Below are 23,592 nucleotides of genomic sequence, written 5' to 3'. Positions count from 1 at the left end.
TCCTCAATGTTATGTAAAGTGTAAATAAAAGACAAGTCCCCCAGAAGCATTCCTTTCAACCACACTGCCACTTGGATACCCCAACTTTTTAGAAATTCTGGAGCTGCTGTTAGATGTAAGAAAATTCTGGGCCACTTCACTTCCCCACAGCCTGACGCCCAGCCCTGGGGCCCATGCTCGCTGCCTTCCGCATTTAAGAGCACTGCCCTGGGAGAGTTTGAACTTGCTGCTGTGTTCCAAAATGGGCCAAGAGAGGTTGGCTCAATGCCCCCTCCTTGTGCCTGGCAGTGAATTTGAGCCCTGGACGTCCTGCTTCCATATCCCATTTTCCCCCTCTCAGAATGCTATGTGGCAGGCAGACCCACTTATGTTCTTTGTGCTTTGTGTTCCTGAAACAGGATCTGGACCAGGTACAGCTGCATCTGGAAGAAGTGAGGTTCTTTGACGTGTTTGGCTTCAGCGAAGCAGCAGGAGCGTGGCAATGCTTCATGTGCAACAACCCTGAGAAAGCAACTGGTAAGAGCCTCCCTCCCCTGGCTGCTGAGAATCACTTGTGCCCCTGGGATTTACAGGGATGCATGATCCCCACCGTTCTGGTTGGCTTTCTTCTTGCATAAACATCCTAAGTTGGCATAATGCACAGAGGTGGGCCTGACTGCCTCTGCTTCTTGCTGAGAAAGGTATCTCACCAAAGTGGGAGTGAGAAAAAGGGAGGATGTTGAAAGGGAGAGAAACATAAACGAGAAATGAGCAAGAGAAACAATGCCTACAATTATATGGCTATCAAGAAAGTGGTGCTGGCCATTTTGCCCTGAAAACATTCTTCATTTCGACCCCGATGACCCTGAGGGTTAGAGAAAAACAAGCATCCTGTCAAGAAGCCCAAGGAAACGAGACCACACTAAATGAGTGAATGGTTGCACAGGCCTCCTCATCTCATAGTCCTCCCTTACATTTGTGCTTGATGATTGAACTGGGTGAAAAGTGAGACATTTAAAGAGTAAGGAATTATTTGAGAAATAGCTTCATAGCTGGTTATTTACCCTTCCCTTCCTTTCTGCTGCCCAAGGAACTTGGTCTACTGACCTTGCCTAAAAAATAATCATTGTTGGTGAATCTGAGCCAAGCTCTATGTTAAACATGTCAGTATCTCATTAACCTTCACAGTAATCTCATAAGGCTAGTACCAATATTATCTCCATTTTACTGATGGGGCAACTGAGGCACAGAGGGATTTGGGAACTGCCTGAGGTCACACAGGTAATAAGTTAACAGCATCTGGATTTGAACTCAATCTGACTCCAGAGCCCATGCTCTTAACCAACTCTCCATGCTCCCTCCCAGTTACGCTTGCCCCAGTCTGACCAGTGGAAATAGGTTGATAAAAAGTCTAATCTTCACAAAGTTATGCTGTCCTTGGGAACAGAATACTTTATCACCCATGTGCCCTCTTAGAAGGCATAGAGCTCTCAACACTGACACTGCTCAGGAACTGCAGTTTAGACCAAGAGAACGGTATTAAAACACTGGTGAACACAAACCACTTTGTAGATGAACCATCCTCTAGAGAGCCGTTGATTATACCACCTGTACCCGTTCCTTGAATTGGGGGATTTTGTGCATCTTAAAGATCATCCATTGTGGCAAGTCTATCCTCTTGCGCAGCCAAGAAGTTGAGACTGAATCGGGAAAAAAATGTGTTCATTTGGCCAGATGGAAATGTGAGGGTCTCTCAGAGAGGCACCAACTAAAATGTATTACCCCACAGAGATGGTATGGGTGGAAGAAGCTGGCATTAAGGATAGCAGCCTTCGCGAGGCACACATTGCTGGATGATTACAGACCAAGTTTGAGCTGATGCCAGAATGAACGCCCCAATTTTTAAAAAGTTAATTTGAGCAAAGAAGGAATTGAGGAACTGAATGTCTCCATTATGAAACTTTCTAATTAGACCTTATTTCACCTGTGAAAAAGACAAAGCATAAAAGAAACCTTATTTGAGATCGTGGCGAAGTAAGGTGCTTATCTGAGGTGGCTCTGAGAGGCCCTTAAGAATTTCATTCCAAGTAAGCTGAGTCCTTACCTTAGTTCAATAAACATTGAATCGTATCTGGCCAAGGGAGGCTCAGGAAAGGGCCTGCAAGTTAAAACCACAAATCGCTCCTTTAATATATGTTTTCTCAAATTCACTGCCATGCACTTGAAAAGAACATTTTGCACATTCACTCGTTCTTATTTGTGTTTCTCACAATTAAATATAGACTGAGAACATATAGCAATAAAAATTCAAACAAGGCCAAATATTTTATAGCAGAACATTCTGAATCAAAATGTTTGGTGCCGAAAACTTAGTGTGCTTAGGTTTCTTTTCTCATTTCCTTTTGCTCCATGAAAGGGGATTTGAATCTGAGAGAAATCCTATTTTAAATTATTATTTTCACCAAAAACTCTTGACTCCCTGAAAAGTTTATATAGGTTGTTGATCTAATTTTCTTATTTTTATATAGCATATAAATTATATATTTAAGTGAAAGGTCTAACATAATACTGCTGACACATATATTATTTATAGGGATGATATTTGCATTCATGTTATACTTAAATTGTAAGTTTAAAGGTGATCAAGACATAAATATTGGGAAAAAAAATTTTTTTTTCCAAGGAATAAATATTTTGTTATTTGGTTATGCACAGCTAGCATAGTACTTGGGTCCCATTTTTCATTTGTGAAATGCACGTTTGTTGTTTTGTTTGAATGTCTTCTCCAGGCTGAGCCTTGGGATAAAATATGAATAAGGTACAATATCTCTGCTCTGAAAGGATTCATAATCCAGTTAGGGCCAGAAGACATATATGGAAACATCTAACATACTTCCTTGTATGTTTTTAGCATGCAATAAATACCTGTTGAGTGAGTCAATGAATGAATAATACTTAGAAATGGAAAAGTCAAATACATCTTGAATATTAAAATGTTTCAAAACTGTGATTATGTGTTAATAATATCAAGTACATCACTATACCATACCCATTGCATTCTGGGTCTGGTGAATGGAGGTTGGTGCTTCTTTCCTCTTTGAGAGAAGTCACCGTGTATACATCAGAGTCTGCTTCCCTGTCTTTGCTCCTGATGTACTGTGCCCAAGTCCTGTTACTGCTCTGGTTTGGTGAGCGCTCCTGCAAGGCCCAGATGCCCTGTCAGCCTCAGGGAGGAGGGATCTAAAGAGATAGGATTGGTGCCTAGGACAAAAGGCTGAAGAAATTGCATTTGGGTTTTTTTTTTTAAGGTATTGGCAAATGGTACAATGTTCTCAAATATTTGTTGTTCCAATATTTTCAATGAGGCCATTAGAACATTTCAGTTAGACATCAGGAAAGTCATCCTGAAATATAAATCCTTCTTAATAATGTGTAAACTAAACTGTGGGACTCCAGAAATTGACAGCAAATCAACTGGCTTCCATGGTCACTTTAAGGACATTCTCCTCCTTGGGTAAAAGTCACATCACCCCACCAACTCCCAGTCATCTTCCCATCAACTCTACCATCAACACACAGAAATGCACAGAAGTTTACTATTTGGTATTCAGAAAAATATTTTTTTTTCCAGTTGGGTGTGAAGTCAGAGGAAACTAAATGCTAGCATAGTGTAAAGGTCTTAAAATTATAATTGCTGGCATTTATCATACTAACTATGTGCTAAGTCTTACATGCATTTTTCTCACCATTATTGAGTCCATTTTACAGATCAAGAAACTGAAACACAGAGAGAGGTTAAGTACTTTTTCCAAGGTCACACAGCTACTAAGTGGTACAACTAGGATTTTAATCCAGGTTAATTCCTGAACCTGAAATTTCAATCTCTAGGGCAAATCCAAGTTAAGCACATGGAATATTGAAAATTACAAGAACAGTTATTTCATAATGTTATATTGCATTGGAAAGACCAAGGAGTGATCTACTGATACCTCTCTGATGACTTAATCTACTCAAAGATGAGCAGGGGGTTTGGTATGATAATGTGTGGGAAATGATTACATGTAGGAAATGGTTACGTAGAAGCTATTTCCAATCCCTCCAACTGCTGATTCAGTTTCTGATAATCATTTTATAAAAGTACAGAGTAGAAGGTTAGAAAGTCACTGAAGTAACTCAAGAATCCTCAGAGACTTGCTTGTTGGTGTTTATTGCCAATCCCATTACCCCACATGAATGAGAGAATAGAGGTTGAGCAAATAGATCAAACAGAACAGAATCTATTTCTGGAAAACCAAACACATCCCTTTATCAGTCATCCTTGTGTCCTGGAACTACTAGTGCATGTTAACAGTAAGAATTAATCAGCTGGACCATCCTGGAACACATCTGGCTGTCTATTCAGTCACATTGTTTTTTTTAAAGGAAGAAGAGGAACTAAATCGTGACTTTCACTCTTGTTTCTTGAGACACATGGGATGCCTTTGTTCTTACACCCTACAGAAAACAACTCAGCGATGTCTTGGTTTTGGCACTTGTGTCTCCCTCTGTAGATCTGAGCACTCGCCAGTGTGATCACTCTCTTAGTCACTGGATATTTAGATATTGAATGTGATTGTCTGTAGGAGGTCTCCTTAGGTTATAAAAGAGAATGAAAAACATTTTTTCAGACAGACTTCAACCATCTATCTTGATTCCTCTTTAGAATTTGATTTCAAACATTTGTGCTATAAGAACATGCTGTCCATTATATCACATGGGCAAATAGAGATGGTTTCAAAATGCTATCAGGATAAGAAAGACCTCTGTCAGGAGATATTCTTCAGACACTAGAAACTGGTAACAGCAGTGTGGCTCTCCTTTGCTGGACACCTTCAGCGTGAGCTAGATGGCTTTCCACTCCAGACACCAACATGAAAATGGGCTAGGGACTTCCCTGGTGGTTCAGTGGTTAAGTCTCCGTGCTTCCACTGCAGGGGGCACAGGTTTGATCACTGGTCAGGGAACTGGGATCCTGCATGCCGCACGGCGAAAAAAAAAAAAAGAAAATGGGCTAAATGACCTCTGAGGACCGAACTCATAAGACATAAATAGCCTGTGGGTCCATTAGTATGAAACTTTTCCATTTAATTTTAGTGCCAACTTTCACAGAACTTTAAGGGTGACAAAAGAAAACCCACTTTGGATTTATGCAGTGACTGGGTTTGTCTTATGATGCCTTCTCTCCTACCACAGTGTGTGAGCATGTTGTCTTCCATGTTAAATGTGGTTGGAGTGCCAAAAACAGGACAGTGGTTGGGCAGGATAACATCACATTTTCACATGTATATACTGTTAATGTCTCGGTTCATAAGACTGAACCCCAGACTGTTGTTCAAAGATACTTTGAATTAGTTAATGACAAAATAAATACATGCTCATCAACTCAGATAAGTTATTATCCTTATCCTGAAATCTTTTTCCCTTTCCCCTCTTCCCATCTCCCTGTTCTATGCCTCTCTGTTAAGCCTTCCCACACTCACATTCTCTCTCTGTCTCTCTCAAACACACATACAAACACAGACACACACACACAGACGTGCATACACACTGGCATACATGGACACACCACCCCAACAGAATAAACTCTCTCCTCTCTGTCCTTTCCGTTCTCTGCCCACACCTTCTGTAGTGTACACAGCACATTGCCATCAATCTCTCCCACTAGACAGTAAACTAGAGGTGGAAAAACCATCCATTATTTTTCTTTGTATGCCCTACCCAGTACCTGGCACATGGTAACATTTAACAAGTATTTGGCATATAGATGGATGACGGAGTAATTCATGGATCATGTAAAGTGATAGGATGATGATAGAAGAAATAAGATTTGTTTTGAAATGCAACTTTAAAATCTAATTCTTTCTCAAAATTAAAAAAATAACTTACTAAACTGAAACCTTGAAATAGCAGCTTTTGCAAAGTAAGCTTTTATAAGAAGAAAATGTTGCTATGTACAAAGTTTCAACACTATATGGTTACCCAATTTTAATATTTTACTAAACGGTTTCAATACACACAGAGTTCATAGTAAGCTTGCTAATAACCTGTGAGCCTCTATGAGAAATAAGCTAAGATCAGTAGCCTAATACCCTGCAGGGGTTAATTTCCATTTTTCAACCAGCGTCACTATCCTAATCCTTCTGCCTTTCCATATTGGGTCAACAACAATCTTATCTTGGTAGGCTGAAAGTTTACTTGCAGCAAAGCGTGAATCACTCTGTGGTTACCCACAAACAAATCATCAGGCATTGAAATGTGTCCTCTTCCACTCAGAGAATAAGCCGAGTCACAACCCGTGGAGGAGGAGAAGCATGCTTTAGAAAGGCAGACTAGAGTGAATAAATCAGTCTCTATCACTTTACAGATTTGAAGTGACATAAGAATTTTTATGTAGTTTTCTAAAATAAAGAACTTAATATCTCTTAAAAGAGCTCTAGTCATCACCTTTCAGAGTAATCTTAATTTTTTATCTACCTATACAAATACATTAGGCATGAAATTTATTTTTCAGCCACAAGCTCCCCTATGTAAAAGACATATAAGTGCGTTTAGCAGCCACTGAGAATGAAGTCATCAAATACCTCATATTTTGCCTTGGATCTTAGCCCTTCCACCTTCTCAGAAACTCCACAGCGTAGATTACCCTTTCTCTCTTTTTTATTCAATGTCTCCCTCCAACTTTAACTCCCATGGGCTTTTAAACACTTTCAACTGGCTTAACGTCTCCTTTCCCTTTACCTACTGCCTCTCTCTCACCTCCTCTTGAAAGCCAAAAGAGTCCCGTCACTGCTCACTCTGAATTTCCTTGCCTCCTTCTCCTCCTGCTTCAACCCTCTCTAATCTGGCCTCTAAGCCCATTATCTCTGTGGTCATTTAAGGCCACACAGGTCCCAGGCACGGGGTATGTTCAGTCCTTGTGTCACTTACCTTAAGCAGCATTCAATTCTGTTGGCCAATTCCTCCTTCCTCAAACATTTCTCCCTTTGCCTTCTGAGACAGCACTCCTTGGGTCTCCCTCCTACTCTAGACACTCCTTCTCAGCCTCCTTTCCAGGCCCACCTTCCTCTATCCACCTATTCATTGTCAGAGCACCTCTCTTCCCCTCACTGTAACTCTCTCCTCTGTCGATCTCCACTGCTTCTGCGGCTTCAGTAACCTCTTCTATGACAAAACTCCCAAATGTGTATCTGCAGTCCAGGCCCCTCCTCTGATTGACTTCTCCCATCACCTGCTTGGTACTTCAAAGGCATCTCAAACTCAGTTCATTTAAATTAAAACTCATAAGGGTCCTGCCCTTGTCCCCTCCCCCCGCAAAAAAAAACAAACAACACTTGATTTTCTTCCAGCATTCCCCATTTCAGTAAATACAACATCACTCATTCTGATGTATCAGCCAGAGACCCACTGCCCTCTCTCCTACCCCTATCTAATCTATCACCCAGTATTGTGGATTTACCTTCTCAACTGTGCTCAACTCTGTTCACCTCTCTCCATTGCCCTAAAGCAAACTACCATCACCTCTAACCTAAAATAATGGCAATAGCCTCCTGACTGTGCTACTTGGACCTTCCAACCTCCTTCCCACATTGCAGCCAGAATGACCTCTTCGAGGCACAAATCTGATGGGACCACTCTCTGCATAAAACCTTACCATGGCTTCCCACAGCTCTTAGCTTAAAGACCAAACTCCATATCATGTGCCTGAGAGCTTCACATGCAACATTCCCTCCCAGCCTTTCCAGCCTCATCTTGTCCCCAGTGCCATCTGCTCCTCTCTGCTCTGCCCAGAAAGAACTCCTTTCAGTTTCTTATACTCACCTCACTTCTTCCTGCCACTATGCTTTTGTATCTGCTGTTCTTCTGCTAGGAGTGCCCTTTCTCCCCTCATCACCTAGTTAATGTAGATCTTAGCTTTCCCATTACAACTCAGATTCATTGCCTTTCTATAACCTCCTGATTTATGCTAAGGTCCTCAAAGTACTTCGGAGCCTCTCCCTATAATACTTGATATACCTGTCATCTTGTTTTTTGTTGTTGTTATTCTTTCATTTGGTTGGCTTTTGCATGTGATTATCTGATTAATGTCTACTTCCTGCAGTAAACAAGTTCTATGGAGGGAGTCCCCCTCATCCATCTATCCTCAGCCCCTAGCACACAGTAGGTACTCAATAAATATCTGCCAAATAAATGAATGACCAATTTTGTATTTTCTCAAAAAATTTTTAGTAAAATTTTTCGTAGGCAAGTGGTGACAAAAAACGAATTAATGAATTCACAGTAATTCATTGTAAGAGAAACAAGGTATTCATATGATGACATTTGCAGTGTATCTTTTGTGCCAAACGTATTCTTTGTATAAACAGTATTTTCTTAAATAAGCTCTTCTCAAAAGTACTATGAGAGATCATTTTAACAGAGAGTAGTTATTGTGTGTGTATGTATGTATGTCAAATGCACACACTGTTATGGTGTATATGATACAGATAAAGCTTCCAATGCAGACATTGTAAAACTTCTATTTATTGCCAAAAGGTTTGAGGCCAAGTGTTGAACCACACCAGATGGAAATTGTGTTAAGTAATTCCACAAAATCAGTGTAGACACACCTTAGAATGCTCCTAAACACCAAGAATGTACGTGCATGCAGGTGGGACAATGCTAACGTGTGCAACTTGTACAGCCCAAACAAGGTGACCCTCCTTATCACAGAGCTGGTACAAGTGTGTCAGATCTATTTTTTTCCATACAAAGAAAGCTGTACAATGTCAAGGCCGTGCCGGAAAGCACTCAGCATTTTAAACTGTCTAAAATCCTATGGTCAGGCGTTGCCAGCAGTACCTATCTATGACATCATATTAATGAGATGACAGCATGGGACCAACATGGGAAGTGTGTATGGAACCCTTTTTTATTCAAAGTTCAAGAATAAGTTTGAGCGATTCTCTCCATTCATTTCTACCACCCCTGATCTTTTCCCATTGGTCCCTGTCAGTCGTTACTGGGCAAGTCTGGGCCAGTCTTCTTTGATAGGTTCCCATAAGGGCACAAAGGTGACCATACTTACTGCTCAGAACTTACTGAGCAGGTTACCTGCTTGGCAAGTGGCCTTAGAATTTTTCTTTCACTGATGAAACCATAAGTAAGCCGAATTCCACAAACATTGATTCTGAACATTTTCTTCTATAACTCTATTAACTTAAGCCAAGGACATGCATGTGATCTTATACTGCTATCCAATTCTTTAATTTTATGGAAAGGTCATAACAATTTTCTTCCCACTATTGGTTTTGCAGTTTTACTATTTTGGATATTGTACGACCTATTACTGTCGTCTACCATGAGGCTACTATCATTTCCTAGAAGTTCCTGAGCTATGTTAGAATAACCTGGGGATCCTGTTAAAAACGCAGGGTCCCTCACCCTACCCCAACATTTTGCTTCAGTAGGTTTGGGGTGGTTCCTTGTAGCGTGCATTTTAAGAAGCCAGCAGGTAATTCTGATGTAGGTGGCCCTCAGAACACAGTTTGGGAAACACTGCTCTACAAGCTTATAAAAGAGTAGTTCTGAGGCTTTTTTTAGAACAATATTTCAGTGATTAATAGAAAAGCCTAGAAAGCAGACTACATTTTGATGGGTATGAAATTACTGAGAAAGGAAGCCATTCGGCACATGTGAAAGTGCCCTCAAAGGGCTGCTGTCAAAATGAGTTTGTCCTTTTTTGGGCCCCACGCATCTTGTAGAATGTTACAAAATGGAGGCTGGATGATACCGCCTCGTTTATTTACTACTGTAAGGAAATATGAGCTTCTAAAACACTGCCTGGATATTCATACGAAACATGCCATTTATTACAATCCTCAGTGATTTCAGAAACCACAGATGCTCAGCCTACTAAATGTGGCTCCTATGACCTCCTCATTTAATGATTCTATCCCTCTTTAAGCATATCCTCTGTAATTAGAGTTGGCTTTATTAGAACTGGCACACATACAAGAAAATCAGTAAAACCATAGAAGGGAATTGAAGTAAAGATGAGACTCTCAATACATAAATAATAATTCCCCACAGACTGTACAGGAGTTGTAATTCCCAGAAGCAGTCATTTCAAGGGAAAAGTTTTTAAAAGATACTTTTTCTCAGTTCTTCTTTTAAAACTAAGTATTTGAGATTGACATTTTTTCTTCCAGAATATGCCTTCTTTTGAAGGTATTTGTCTTTAACAATCAAGAAAAAATATCTAAGAATTCGAACATCACAAATTAAATTCACAACCGTCTTAATTATTCTTGTACAATGCAATATTTTCAAGACAAAAGTTGCGTAAGCCAGAAAGCATACATATAAGGAACTTCTGGGTATGGATAGAGGTCGGTACAATGTGAATAGTAGTTAACGGTGGGGGACATGTCACCACCTACTGTCATAAGAATAAGCAGGAACTCTGGAATAAAAGGGAGCGACCACCAATGATGTGGAAAAGGCTCCCAGTGCAGCCCAATCCACTATTGGATTAACTTGAATATGGCAGTCTTTGTGAACAAGTGGATCTGTTACTCAACAACAGAAGAGTTCACCTCCCTTTGGGACTCTTTGAATTGCTTGTGACACCTCAAGTTCAAAGCCTGCAGTCCTTGAACTTTAAAAGGGTTTCCTGTCTTACTCTGAATTCTCTCACTGTTCCTAACACTTTAATATAGTATAGGTTTCATTGCATCCTTAATTGGAGGGAGGGAGATGGGTTTTATCCTAAAGTCATTAGGATATGGTATTTATAAAAACCACCTGTTCATCATCACAGTAAGAGATGATGATGATTTTATGTTCATGATCATGGTCATGATCATGATGATAGTAGCTACTATTTGTTGACCCCTTATTATGTACCAGGACTTAGTTAAGCAAGGCTACTGTTAACCTTTACAGCATTTTTGTGCCTTTATTTATGGTGGTTGATGTCCACTTGGGAGTGTAGACCTAAACAGCAAAATTCGGGCTGAATTTCAGCCCCTACTTACCCCTTGGCTGAGTGTTTTTGTGCAGTGCACAGCCATTCACAGTGGCCCTGTTGTTAAGCATGACATCTTTGGAGAAGAGGTAATTGAAGCTCAGTGAAGTTAAACAACTTGTACAAGACAGGTCAGCTGTTAAAGTAACAGATTCTGGGCTTCAGCTGAGGTCTGACTCCAAAGTCACTGCCCTTACCTCATCAGCCCTAGGCCTAGGCCAGAGAAAGTCTTTGGTACAGCCCTGTATGATTTATTATAGTAAGGAGTAAACATGGCGTTCAACACACTATGTTTAACTAAATTATAATTGGCTAAAAACATATTCACAATTGCAACAGATCTTAAAACAAGGTGGAGACCTTGAATTATTGAGCTCTTGTGCTCTTGAGATAAAGGGGTTATATGACTACAGAAATTATTATTTTTTATGATGTTATGTTACAAAGTATTAGCTTCCACTTTGCACGATGTCCAGGGATCTTCAGGATGAGTCTCTTCTTGAATCTCACATCACATCTCTTGTTTGCCAAGCCCCACCAGGTTCCATCACAAAGAATGAGTGACAGTTCCTAGAATGCATTTCATGCCCACTCTGTCGGCCTCAGCCCTTTGCATATGTTTTGGGGTTTTTTTCCAGAATATCCTTCTTCACTTCACCTTCATCACTGCTACTTGTCCTTCAGAGTTCAGCTCAGACACATTTTCTCCAAGAAGCTTTTCTGCTTCCTACACCCAGTTTAGAATAGTTGCCTCCCAGGGTGTTCCATTCTCCTTACTTCTGGCTTTCAGTTACATTCTGGCAGGAGATCAGAGGGAGGGAGCAGAGTGAGGTCTGCTTATTTATTCCCGACTCCCTCCCTGCTTGGTCACCGCAGGTTGACTGTGTCCTCAATCCACAGCCACAACTCCTGTCAGGCAGCGCTCTTGCATACAGGTCTCCTTCTGGGTCCTAACTGTTCTCTTTGCTTTCCTCTTCAGCCAGAGAGGGGTGTTATGCCTCCTCCTGGCTCCTGGCCCCAGAGTACTAAGGTGCTTTTCCTACACCTTGCCCACATCTGTGTAAGTAGTCCCTTTATCAACTGCCCTCAGTTGCCCAGCTTGAGGTGCCCCCGTTTCCTGCTGCAGCCATGCCTGATCCATAGCAGATCCCATCTGGGGTCTGTGAGGCTTCATGTCTGTGCTAGCTGGACCTTCGCGGGCTCTAGGCCCCTCCTTGGTCCTTAAGAAAAGCAAGGTCCTTTCTAATGGGATTTCAGAAGAACTTTCAAATGAAGTCCAATATGGCCTCCCCATGACTATTTGATACCCAATCTCTTTCCTGGATCTTACACCAAAAAGTCTTGAGTCGCCTGCCGATCCCCCACCTTCAGCTCATGACTTTGACCAAAGTGACTGCTTTACTTGCAAAAGAAGTGAACTTGCTTCTGAGTTCATTGATTCTTCCAGCTTCTTTAAGTTTTTTTCTTTTCATGCACTTTCCCTCACGTCCCACTTGTTACCTCAGGTCTTCTCTGTACTCCTCCTAGAAGTTCCTCTCTCCCTTCTTCAGCGGGGGCCCAGCCCCCATGTCACCCTCTCCCAGCTGGAAGAATTTCCTTTCTTTGAGTTCTGTAATGCTTGGCTTTTACTTCTGCAGGGGCACTTGCCAAACTCTACACTGAGTTGTCAAATTCGTAAAATGCTTTATCTCCCCACAAGATGATAAACTCAAGCTCTCTCTGAGCTGGGCTTTATGACCCCCTCAGATCCAAACACAGTGCCTTACAGCTTATCTGTGCTCAAAATTATGTGTGAGATGACTGGATATCGTTGGTAGATCAACAGAGGAATATTCTTTCTTGCTTTAAGGTATCTGGTCTGATATTATTTCACTCTTATTCACCAACTTTGTGTTGAGTAAGACTAACACCTTCAAATTTTATCTTTTATCAACATAAATATTTTCAACTCTTGGTGCACAAAAGGAATACAATTAATATATGACCATTTGTATTAGCATTCTAAAAGACTTTTAAGTTGATAAACACGGTAATAGTTTGGGTTCCAATTGCACTAGAGAATTCAGTTTAATATTCCATAGTTTTTTCAGCCAACTGATAATTTAAAAAAGGAACAGATCCTGGTTGGTAAAGAATGTCTTAGCCAAATTGTGGTGCTTTGAATGAAATTATGTGTTAATTGGCAAGAGAGAAAATATTTAAATATCCTTTATGCATTATGTGCAAACAAGATAGTTTTAGACACACAATCATTCCCTCATAGGCTCATTCCACATGTTATTTTTCAAGTGGAATATGATCATCCTTAGAAAGAATTAGTTCCCTGTTTTGACCATGAAGAAACTGCAATATCATATGAGAATTATTGCTTACCAGGACATGCTATGGGCAATAGGCCTATTAAAAGGACACATGGCCAGTCACGCATAAACCAGACATAATTATAAAAAAAAAATTTTTTAGGACCTGGGATAGCCACTGGAAAAAAATTTAAGTCTTTTTTTTGCCTTTTGAAACTATTTTTAAATTAATCCTACAGCTACAGATAGCCTGACTTTTACATATTATCTGAAGCCGACTCTGATGCCTAAATTAAGGCCCTAACATGCAGCTAGTTTAAAGTGCTGCTAACATTTCCTTCCTAAAATCCTTTCCGTGGACTTTTCCCCTGGGATCCACTTTCACTGGGCTACAGTGAAAAGTCTTCACTTAGCAGCATTTCATCCTTTTGTTCTCCAGTAAGCCTATCATTTTCTCTGGAGTCTCTCACAGTCATTGTGGGCATGTGGGTATGTGGGTATGATATCCCAGCCACTCCATGTCTCAAACAATTCCCTTGACTATTTTGCCAAGTGCGACTTCTGTCACATACACTTAAAGTGAACCATTTGGACCTGCCTTGAGATTTGGATCTGTGTTGAGGAGAAGTTCTTGTAGCTAATTCCCTATGTCAGATCTAGAAGGACACACGTGCTTAAATATTACCTAAACCAATAGTGATTTCAAATCAGCTCAGGTATCATGACTATTTCAAATGTTTCTTTGAGTAAATATGGGAGAAAGACTGGAAAAATATTCTGTTATTAAATGACATTGCAGGGGCTTCCCTGGTGGCGCAGTGGTTGAGAATCTGCCTGCCAATTCAGGGGACACGGGTTCGAGACCTGGTCTGGGAAGATCCCACATGCCGCGGAGCAACTAGGCCCGTGAGCCACAACTACTGAGCCTGCGCATCTGGAGCCTGTGCTCTGCAACAAGAGAGGCCGCGACAGTGAGAGGCCCGCGCACCGCGATGAAGAGTGGCCCCCGCTTGCCACAACTAGAGAAAGCCCTTGCACAGAAACGAAGACCCAACACAGCCAAAAATAAATAAATTTATAAAGAAAAAAAAATGACATTGCATTATATTAAATCATCTTACCATTAAAAATGGCAAGACAGCAATGTGGTTACAAAAGGTGAAGTACATTCTTTAATAAAAGAGGGAGGCAGGGGTAGTAGTTCTTTGCTACTCACCTAGTGTCCTCACATAAATCTCTTTATTTTGATTTTTGATCTCTCAACATCCTTGTAAAGCAGGTGGGAGCGATTATTATTTCCTCTTTGCTGAGCAGAAATCAGTGGTTAAGAGGACTCGAATCTAACTCTTCTGAATTGTTATTCAAAAATCCTTCAACATTACAATTAGATCAGCATTTTTTTCTAATTTGAAAGCATAGGAAATGAGTGTTTTAGAAAAAAATTAATCCTATTTCTGGCTTGGGTTTTTCCTTGTTGTTACTTAGTTGCTTGTTGGTTTGTTTTCTCCTCTTGGAACTCCGTTGGACCTTCCCTTCCTCCTCCCAGACAGGCTGCTGTACTCTTCATGACTCAACAGCACGTGTTAGCAGACATTCATGGAACCCCTAGCCCAGGACGACACTGTGAGCACATGGCAAGCAGGCTGTCCCTGCCCTCTAGGACCAGTAGCACGTGGGGAAGACATGGTGTCCTAAGTGCTTTACCTGCTGCACAAAGGAAGCAAGCACTGTGTTTATGGAAAATTTAAATTTGCAAAGAGCATACTAGCTTTAAGAAAGCTCTAAATCAGATGATTCCTAGTAAAGCAAAGCAGAACACTGAGATAATTTTCTTGACATTGATTGTCAATGATTCTTGAGTGACTGCTTTCCATACCCTCTATGCTATACCTAGTACTAGCCACCGTGGAGCATCGCAGAAAATGGGGTACACTTCTCATCACTGAAGCCTCAGATTAAATGCCACCTCAAATATGCAAGCTCTTTCCTGACCACTTAAATGCATGTGCACCAACCCCCAAGTCACTCACTCTCTATTCTATCTTCATCATAACCCTATCACTATCTAACAATATATTTCATATGTTGTTTCAGTTATTAGCCTTAATTTGGGATTGACAATGGAACATCCAATTGACTAGTCATCAGACAAGAAGGGAAAAAAGCTAGATTAACTTTAATAGAACTTTGTTTATAAAAACTATACATTGCATTATTCTTAACCCAACAGTGCTGTTAAGGTAGACAAATCCCCTGTCTGAGGTAATTTTTTTACCTACGTTAGATAAGAGAAATGGTAGATGGGAAGGATAGGTTGTGTTCATATGGTTAAAGAGGTACTGTCCAAATTTCATAGTGGTGAACAAATTTCATCACTTTCAAGGTGCTATGAAAATTGAACATTAATGTATATAAATAAATATTGTCATACTCCCCAGAAATCAGATGCTTTCACATGATTTTGAAATTTGAAGAGTGAATCTTATGTAGTTGGTAAAACAAATGGAATTCTTCAGTTCAACATTTAAACTTCTGACATTGTAACCGGACTTCTAATTCTATGGTTATGTGTAATCATACACACTCTACTTCAGTGTAAAATGAATCCATTCATTCACTCATTCGACAAAAATTTATAGACTCCATACTAGGTTAGATGCCTGATGTAACAATAGTGAACAAAGCAAAGACCCTGCCCTCATGGAGCTTTCAGTTGAATGGGAAAGAAAGACATTAATAAGGTAAATACCAATAATCATCTACGAATGATGATACCTGATAGAAAAGAAACACGCCAGTTGCTTTGAGAACGTGTAGAAGACAAAGTCACTCGAGTCTGGGTTTGGGAAAGGTCTCCCAGAGGAAGCAACGTTTGAGTTGAAACATGAAACGATCAGTTTTTAACTAGGTGAAGATTCAAATATGGACAGTGGAGACAGAGTGTGTGTGTACCAGAGTGGAAAAATCATGTTCAAAAGAGTTAGGTAAGTTTGCCTTTGCATCTGTTAAGGATTCAGAAAAACACATCTTTTGGAGCACTACATTGACTTTTGCTGCCAAATAGCTAAGTATACTTGGTTTATGATTATTTATAAAGTTATATTTCTAAGCAGTTCACGTGAACAGAATACCATGAAACAAAGGAGTTAGGAAGCACAGAAAGCTGAATGTCTGGATGAACCTTACAAAACTGCTAACCAGGGCTTCCTTGGTGGCGCAGTGGTTGAGAGTCCGCCTGCCATTACAGGGCACACAGGTTCGTGCCCCGGTCCGGGAGGATCCCACGTGCTGCGGAGCTGCTGGGCCCGTGAACCATGGCCGCTGGGCCTGCGCGTCCGGAGCCTGTGCTCCGCAGCGGGAGGGGCCACAACAGTGAGAGGCCCGTATACCAAAAAAACAAACAAACAAACAAAAAAAACTGCTAACCAAATGCTCTTTTCGTGAACTATGTTCCTTTTGCAAATCTCAATGAGGGCTTTCAACACTTTTCCATTATCATATCTAAATTGTGCATTCTTTTAGGGACAAAGGGGGAAGGTTAACCAAATTAATAATTTGTTAGCCCACTATCCAAATGTACTTACTGGGTCTGGTTCACTGTACAATTCTGACTTTTGATCACTTGCCAAATAAATAATGGAAAATAAATGCCTTGATCGTTCTGTTACCTTCAACAGTTGTAAATCAAGATGGCCAGCCTCTCATAGAAGGAAAACTTAAAGAGAAGCAAGTCAGATGGAAGTTCATCAAAAGGTGGAAAACTCGCTATTTTACACTGGCTGGAAATCAACTTCTGTTTCAAAAAGGAAAGTCTGTAAGTACCCCTACCATCTTTTACACTTGCATTTTTAAGGTCTTGATCTCTGCCAGCTAGGCATTTTGTCTTGAGTTAAAAGGCCAATAATGTTTTCCTTCTCCATTTTACAGTGTCATTTTATTATATATGCCCCTTTGACTGTCTACTCTGTTCATTCCTGTGTTAGTTGGTTCACTGTACCTCTTCAGTTTATTACGGGAGGGTTTTTTGGTTAACTTAAGTTTTAGAAGACGAACCACAGAAGGTGTACCCGGGGATCTCGACTTGAATACCGTACCTTCTGTTTCCTTGTGGATCACCTAAATAAATGTGTGGCTTATGACATTGACTCTGACTTCTTTTAGGATTGAAGGTTATATTTGGAGGTAGGGACCTGACGAAGGAGACAGTAGGCAGGGAGGAAGAAAAAAAGGCTGATTTATTTTAAGTACTTTTTGTAGTCAACCAAATTCAATTCTGATTAGGGAAAAATATTACTATCTTTCTTTCATTTAATATTCAGTTAATGAATAGAATAGAATTCTGAAAGAATTAATAAATATTCATTTAATATAATTTTCAATCTGAAGTAGGATGCTCAGTAAATATTCATATTCTGAATTTTCAGTGGGAAACTTGTGAAATAATATTCTATTGCAATCAACAATGCAAAGTTATCCCTTTCTTTTCAAATCAGTTTTATTTATCATTAAACTCTACTCATTACAGATCAGGGAGCATGAAATTTTGACCTACTTCTTGACCATTTTGAGATATAATAATAATAACTTATCAGAGCTTATCACATGCCACACTGGATTGCCTCTATCTATCTTCGGAACAATCCTTTGAGGACAACACTATTGTTATTGCCATTTTATAGATGGAGAAACTGAGGCACAAAGAGACTGATAGGCTTGTCCAAGGTTAGAGCCAGTAAGGTGAGAAAGGGTAAAACTGGAGTTAGGCTCAGGCAATGTGACACCAAAGCATGTTCTTAAATGGGTACACTGTCCAGCTTCCCATGTACACTTAAAATACAGGGTCAGAGGCAAACCAAACTGTGTCTGAATTAATTAATGAGAGTGTTAAATTACTTAAAAATTACATTTCACTAAGAGCACATGCACTGTATCTTTGGAGTGCTCGTTACAAAATTTATTTGAACTTACTACTCAACAGGAATCAAGTATGGTGTATCTGGATTATGACAAATTCTGATCAACGCTCTTTTAGTTAATAAGACTTCACATTAACTTTTTGAATGAAAAAGAACATTTTGGTGACATCTATTTTGAACTCATGTTACTTTCTTCATCTGTGTGTTTTATAAAATATACAGATGGGCTGAAGGTCTTTTTAAATGGGAAGTATAATGGTGTGTTCAATTCGAAAAGTTATTGGCGGTTTAAGGAAACATTTTTTTAGCATAAGTTCACACTGAAGCATTTTTAAAGTGTTTAAAATGACCATTTGAATTTCCTGTCTTTATTAAAGAAATCAGAATAGAAGTTAAGATGTAGTGATTTTTCAGATCCCTCTTATGCATTAACAAAGTAGAGTTAGTGCATAAGAATGTTTTCCCTGAACTCAAATAATGACCTTTATACTTCTTGATTCGGAGCTTTTTAATAAAGTTTAGAGAATAAGCTATTGTATAATTGGCTAACTTATTTGACATCTTTATCAGGAAATAATGGTTTGACATTCCAGAAATATGACAGAACATTTGGCTCAAATATTAGGAAATAATATAATATAGCATGAAGACCACAGCAAAATCCCTCTCATCCCCAGGGAGACAGTAACCATGCAGTGGTCAGCAGTCCAGCTGAAGCTTCAGCCACATCATAAAGGGATTTTCTTGTAAATGAGGAAAATGTGCATTTTAAAGTAAGAACTAAAAGACTATAGTGTCTTATTTTTCACTTTTTTTTTTGGCTGCACTGGGTCTTCGTTGCTGTGCACAGTCTTTCTCTAGTTGCGGTGAGCGGGGGCTACTCTTCGTTGCAGTGTGTGGGCTTCTCATTGCAGTGGCTTCTCTTGTTGCAGAGCATGGGCTCTAAGCACGCGGGCTTCAGTAGTTGTGGTGCGTGAGCTTGGTAGTTGTGGCTGAGTAATAGTCCATTGTATATATGTACCACATCTTCCTTATCCATTCATCTGTTGATGGACATTTAGGTTGTTTCCATGTCTTGGCTATTGTGAATAGTGCTGCTATGAACATAGAGTTGCATGTATCTTTATGAATTACAGTTTTGTCCAGATATATGCCCAGGAGTGGGATTGCTGAATCATACGGTAATTCTATTTTTAGTTTTCTGAGGAACATCCGTACTGTTTCCACAGTGGCTGCACCAACTTACATTCCCACCAACAGTGTAGGAGGGTTCCCTTTTCTCCACACCCTCTCCAGCATTTTGTTATTTGTAGACTTTTTAATGATGGCCATTCCAACTGGTGTGAGGTGGTACCTTATTACAGTTTTGATTTGCATTTCTCTAATAATTAGCGATGTTGAGCATCTTTCCATGTGCCTATTGGCCATCTGTATTTTTTCTTTGGAGAAATGTCTATTTAGGTCTTCCGCCCATTTTTCCATTGGGTTGTTTGTTTTTTTGTTGTTGAGTTGTATGAGCTGTATGCATATTTTGGAAATTAAGCCCTTGTCAGCTGCATCATTTGCAAATATTTTATCCCATTCTGCAGTTTGTCTTTTCGTTTTGTTTATGGTTTATTTTTCTGTGCAAAAACTTGTAAGTTTGATTAGGTTTCATTTGTTTACTTTGTTTTTACTTCTATTGCCTTGGGAGACTGACCTAAGAAAACATTGGTACTATTTATGTCAGAGAATGTTTTGCCTATGGTCTCTTCTAAGAGGTCTATGGTGTCATGTCTTATGTTTAAGTCTTTACTCAATTTTGAGTTTATTTTTGTGTGTGGTATGAGGGTGTGTTCTAACTTCATTGACTTACATGCAGCTGTCCAACTTTCCCAACACCACTTTCTGAAGAGACTGTCTTTTTCCCATTGTATATTCTTGCCTCCTTTGTTCAAGATTAATTAACCATAGGTGGGTTTATTTCTGGACTCTCTCTTCTGCTGACATCAGTATTTTGAATTACTCTTTTTGTTTGATGCTCCTGAGATTTTTCCAAGGTGGACAATACACCATAGAAAGTTTAGGACGAGTGAAAAAGATGCCTTTCCACTGCAAAGTGAGAGAAGGGTGATTGTGAAAGGGAGATGGGAAAGGAGGGTAGGCAAGATTCTCAAACACAGGTACATTCTCCAGTGGACAGAATGGGCTCAGGAATATTAAAGACCTGAAATTGCTTTAAAGAAGTATCTGACTCCTTAAAAATATTCATGCTAGCCTATCATGATGACTCTGGTGTTAGAGAGATCCTTAAGCATCTGCTTTAATGCAAAGAAAATGTAACATCATTAAATATTCCTTCCCTTAATGTTTGTGGACAAATCATGCTTCCAAAGCTCAAGAGAGTTTCAAAAACAGTTTCATCGACTTAAACATTGGAACCCTGTTTGTTCAATTAATACCTCTTTCTCAGAGGTAACACAAAAGAAAATTAAATGTCAAGCCTGTAAAATTATCTCAGATTCTGAGTTAATATTACGCCAAATTGTACTGCTGCATTTTGCTCTATTAATACAGTGTTAATGTCAGTAGAAAATGACATAAAGTCAAAGAAATATGAATCAAGCATTTTTCCCAATCCCACTGTATAATAATTTTCTATAAATTGGCTATTTTGTTTCAACCCTAGATAGTACAACAAAAAGCCAGTTGCTCACTCCTTCATTTGCTCTAATGACTCTTTGAGGCTTTAGCACCCAAAATAACAAAGGTCTTAAGCCACGTGAAGTGAAAGGATTCTGATCCTCTTAGAAAATTCTCCAGGAGCCAGAGATCTTTCCATGCTGTTGAAAGCTAGCTCATGTTCTTTCCTTCCCATGCATTTCAGAAAGATGATCCTGATGACTCACCAATAGAACTCAGCAAAGTACAGAGTGTGAAAGTTGTGGCCAAGAAACGCAGGGACCGCTCTCTCCCTCGGGCTTTCGAAATCTTCACAGACAATAAAAGCTATGTTTTCAAGGCCAAGGATGAGAAGAATGCAGAAGAGTGGCTCCAGTGCATCAATGTGGCAGTTGCCCAAGCAAAAGAGAGGGAAAGTAGGGAAGTAACCACATATCTGTAGGGATTTGCAAGCCGACCTCACACCAGTTGTATACAATGGGCATTGCACTGTCATTGCCAATGTCAGGAAAAAGAGATAAATTCACCATGTCATGCTGTTTTTTTATTAAATACCAATGGAGCAGTTTTCCCCAAGAATCAGGACCTAAAAGTGGCAAGATCCTGAGTACATTTCAGATCCACATAGCATTTGCATTAACTCCAGAACAGCTGTGTGAGGCATATGGGAAAAGGAGCTACAGATGGTATGAAGCCAGAAAGGGGAGAGTAGGGATCTAGAAACTTCCATAGACATGTTATTGTACATTGTAAGAAAACAACTTTAAAAGATACCTGAACTACCTATCCTAAGGGAAGATTATGTACTTCTGATGAAAAATAATCTGTCAAAAGTATTAAAAGAAGGGGCTTCCCTGGTGGCGCAGTGGTTGAGAGTCTGCCTGCCGATGCAGGGGACACGGGTTCGAGTCCCGGTCCGGGAAGATCCCACATGCCGCGGAGCGGCTGGGCCCGTGAGCCATGGCCGCTGAGCCTGTGCGTCCGAAGCCTGTGCTCCGGAACAGGAGAGGCCACAAGAGTGAGAGGCCCGCGTACCACAAAAAAAAAAAAAAAAAAGTATTAAAAGAAAAAAAAACCTACAAGGAAAAGTCAAATTGATGAACACTGAGGAAAACCATATAACTTACTTACGGAAATATAATTACATTTATCCTCTCCTAATACAAGTGAGGCTAACACTTTGTAAAATGGTTCTCAAGTTAAGCCAATTATGTAATTAAATGTCCTTCAAACTCCTTATTTGATTATTCCTTTTAGGTTCATATAATATGATCTAAAGTTTAGATACTTGGATATTTCTCCTGCCCAAGGCAGTAAGTGTAAGCCAGGGTAAGCACAGAAAACCATTTTCCCATCTTCAAAATATGTGTCATTTCCATTAAACTTTGAGATTTTAAAGTTCTATACGTTTCTTCTTTGTATTCAGCACTTTAATATCTCCAAATTACAAACATTTATTGGTTTTTGCCATTACCCATAATTTAAAAAAAATTAAGCTGTAGTAGGCAGAATTCTAGAATGACTTCCAGTGACCCAAACCCTGGTATAACCTCCTCACCCTGAGTGTGGTGGGACCTATAACTTGCTTCTAACTAATAGAATATGGCAAAAGGGATAGGATAGTCTCTACCATGATTATGTTACATTACGTGGCAAAGATGAAGGAAATTTTCCAGATATAATTAAGGTCCTTAATCAGCTGATTTTGAGTTAATTGAGAGGATATGATCCTGGGTGGGCCTGACCTAATCAGTTGAGCCCTTTGAAAGAGGGTGAGCAAGTCAGAGTCTCTCCCACTGGCCTTGAATAAGCTGCCACAAGTTCTACAGCTTCAAGGAAATGAACTTTGCCACAATCAGTGAGCCGCTTGGAAGAGGATCCTGAGCCTCAGATAAAGCCCATTCCCAGCCAACACCTTGACTGCAGCTTTGTGAAACCTTGAGCAGAGGACCCAGCTAAGCCATGCTTGGACTCCTGATCCATGGATACTTTGAGATAATAAACAAGTGCTGTTCTAAGCTGTTAAGTGTGTGGTCATTTGTTACGTAGCAATAGATAACTAATACAAAAGCTTACTTGTAATGCACATACAGGTTAATTTTTTTCTTTGAAATTTATTAAACATAGTCTAGTGTAGAAACGTGGAGAAGGATTATAAGTGGTCAATACCCTGAATTCTACCCTGACTCTACTGCTAACTCACTAGGATAGGAGATATAAAAGAAACCAAGTTTGGGGAAGGAAACAATTCAATTTTAAGTTTTAACATAAAGTTTGAGAGTATTGTGAATCGTAGAAGTTCTTAGAAGTTGGAAATAGAATTTGGAACGTGAAAATTGGGCCTCATCATATAAATAGATGGTTGCTGAAAATGTGAGATAAGATGGAATTACTCAGGGAGAATAAGACAAAAGAATTTATAAGGGCTTCCTTGGGACACCCAGGATTTAAGCAAGGAGGCTGATTAGTGTTCAGAGATGTTATAAACCAGAGGAAATAATGTCACAAGCACCAAGTTTTTCAAGGAAAAGAGAGAGATCAGCCATGTGAAATCCTGAAGACTAATCACTTAAGATAAAGAATGACTTTTGCAACCAAGAAGCAGTTGGTGTCATTGGCAAGAACAATTTCATTGGAGTGATGAGGTGAAAGTCAATCTCAGTGGACTGAAGAATCAACAGGAGATTAAGAG

The 23,592-nt window shown here is 39.8% G+C and overlaps 1 protein-coding gene across 1 annotated transcript in view; it reads left to right on the top strand.

Annotated features, from left to right (window-relative positions):
• The window catches only part of VEPH1 (ventricular zone expressed PH domain containing 1), a 214,913-nt gene extending 192,008 nt beyond the window's left edge, over positions 1-22,905 (top strand). Inside the window, exons 12-14 of the mRNA XM_019946334.3 lie at positions 399-516; positions 17,001-17,137; positions 21,106-22,905. Coding sequence (XP_019801893.1) covers positions 399-516; positions 17,001-17,137; positions 21,106-21,342 — 492 coding nt within the window. The 3' untranslated portion in view covers positions 21,343-22,905. The remainder of the gene's footprint in view (positions 1-398; positions 517-17,000; positions 17,138-21,105) is intronic.
• Positions 22,906-23,592: the final 687 nt, after the last annotated feature.

This window comes from Tursiops truncatus, chromosome 4 (genome assembly GCF_011762595.2).
Source record: "Tursiops truncatus isolate mTurTru1 chromosome 4, mTurTru1.mat.Y, whole genome shotgun sequence".
In the NCBI taxonomy this organism is placed as follows: Eukaryota; Metazoa; Chordata; class Mammalia; order Artiodactyla; family Delphinidae; genus Tursiops; species Tursiops truncatus.
The sequence above is the reverse complement of the archived record's forward strand: the minus strand, read 5'-3'. Positions and strand labels throughout refer to the sequence as shown.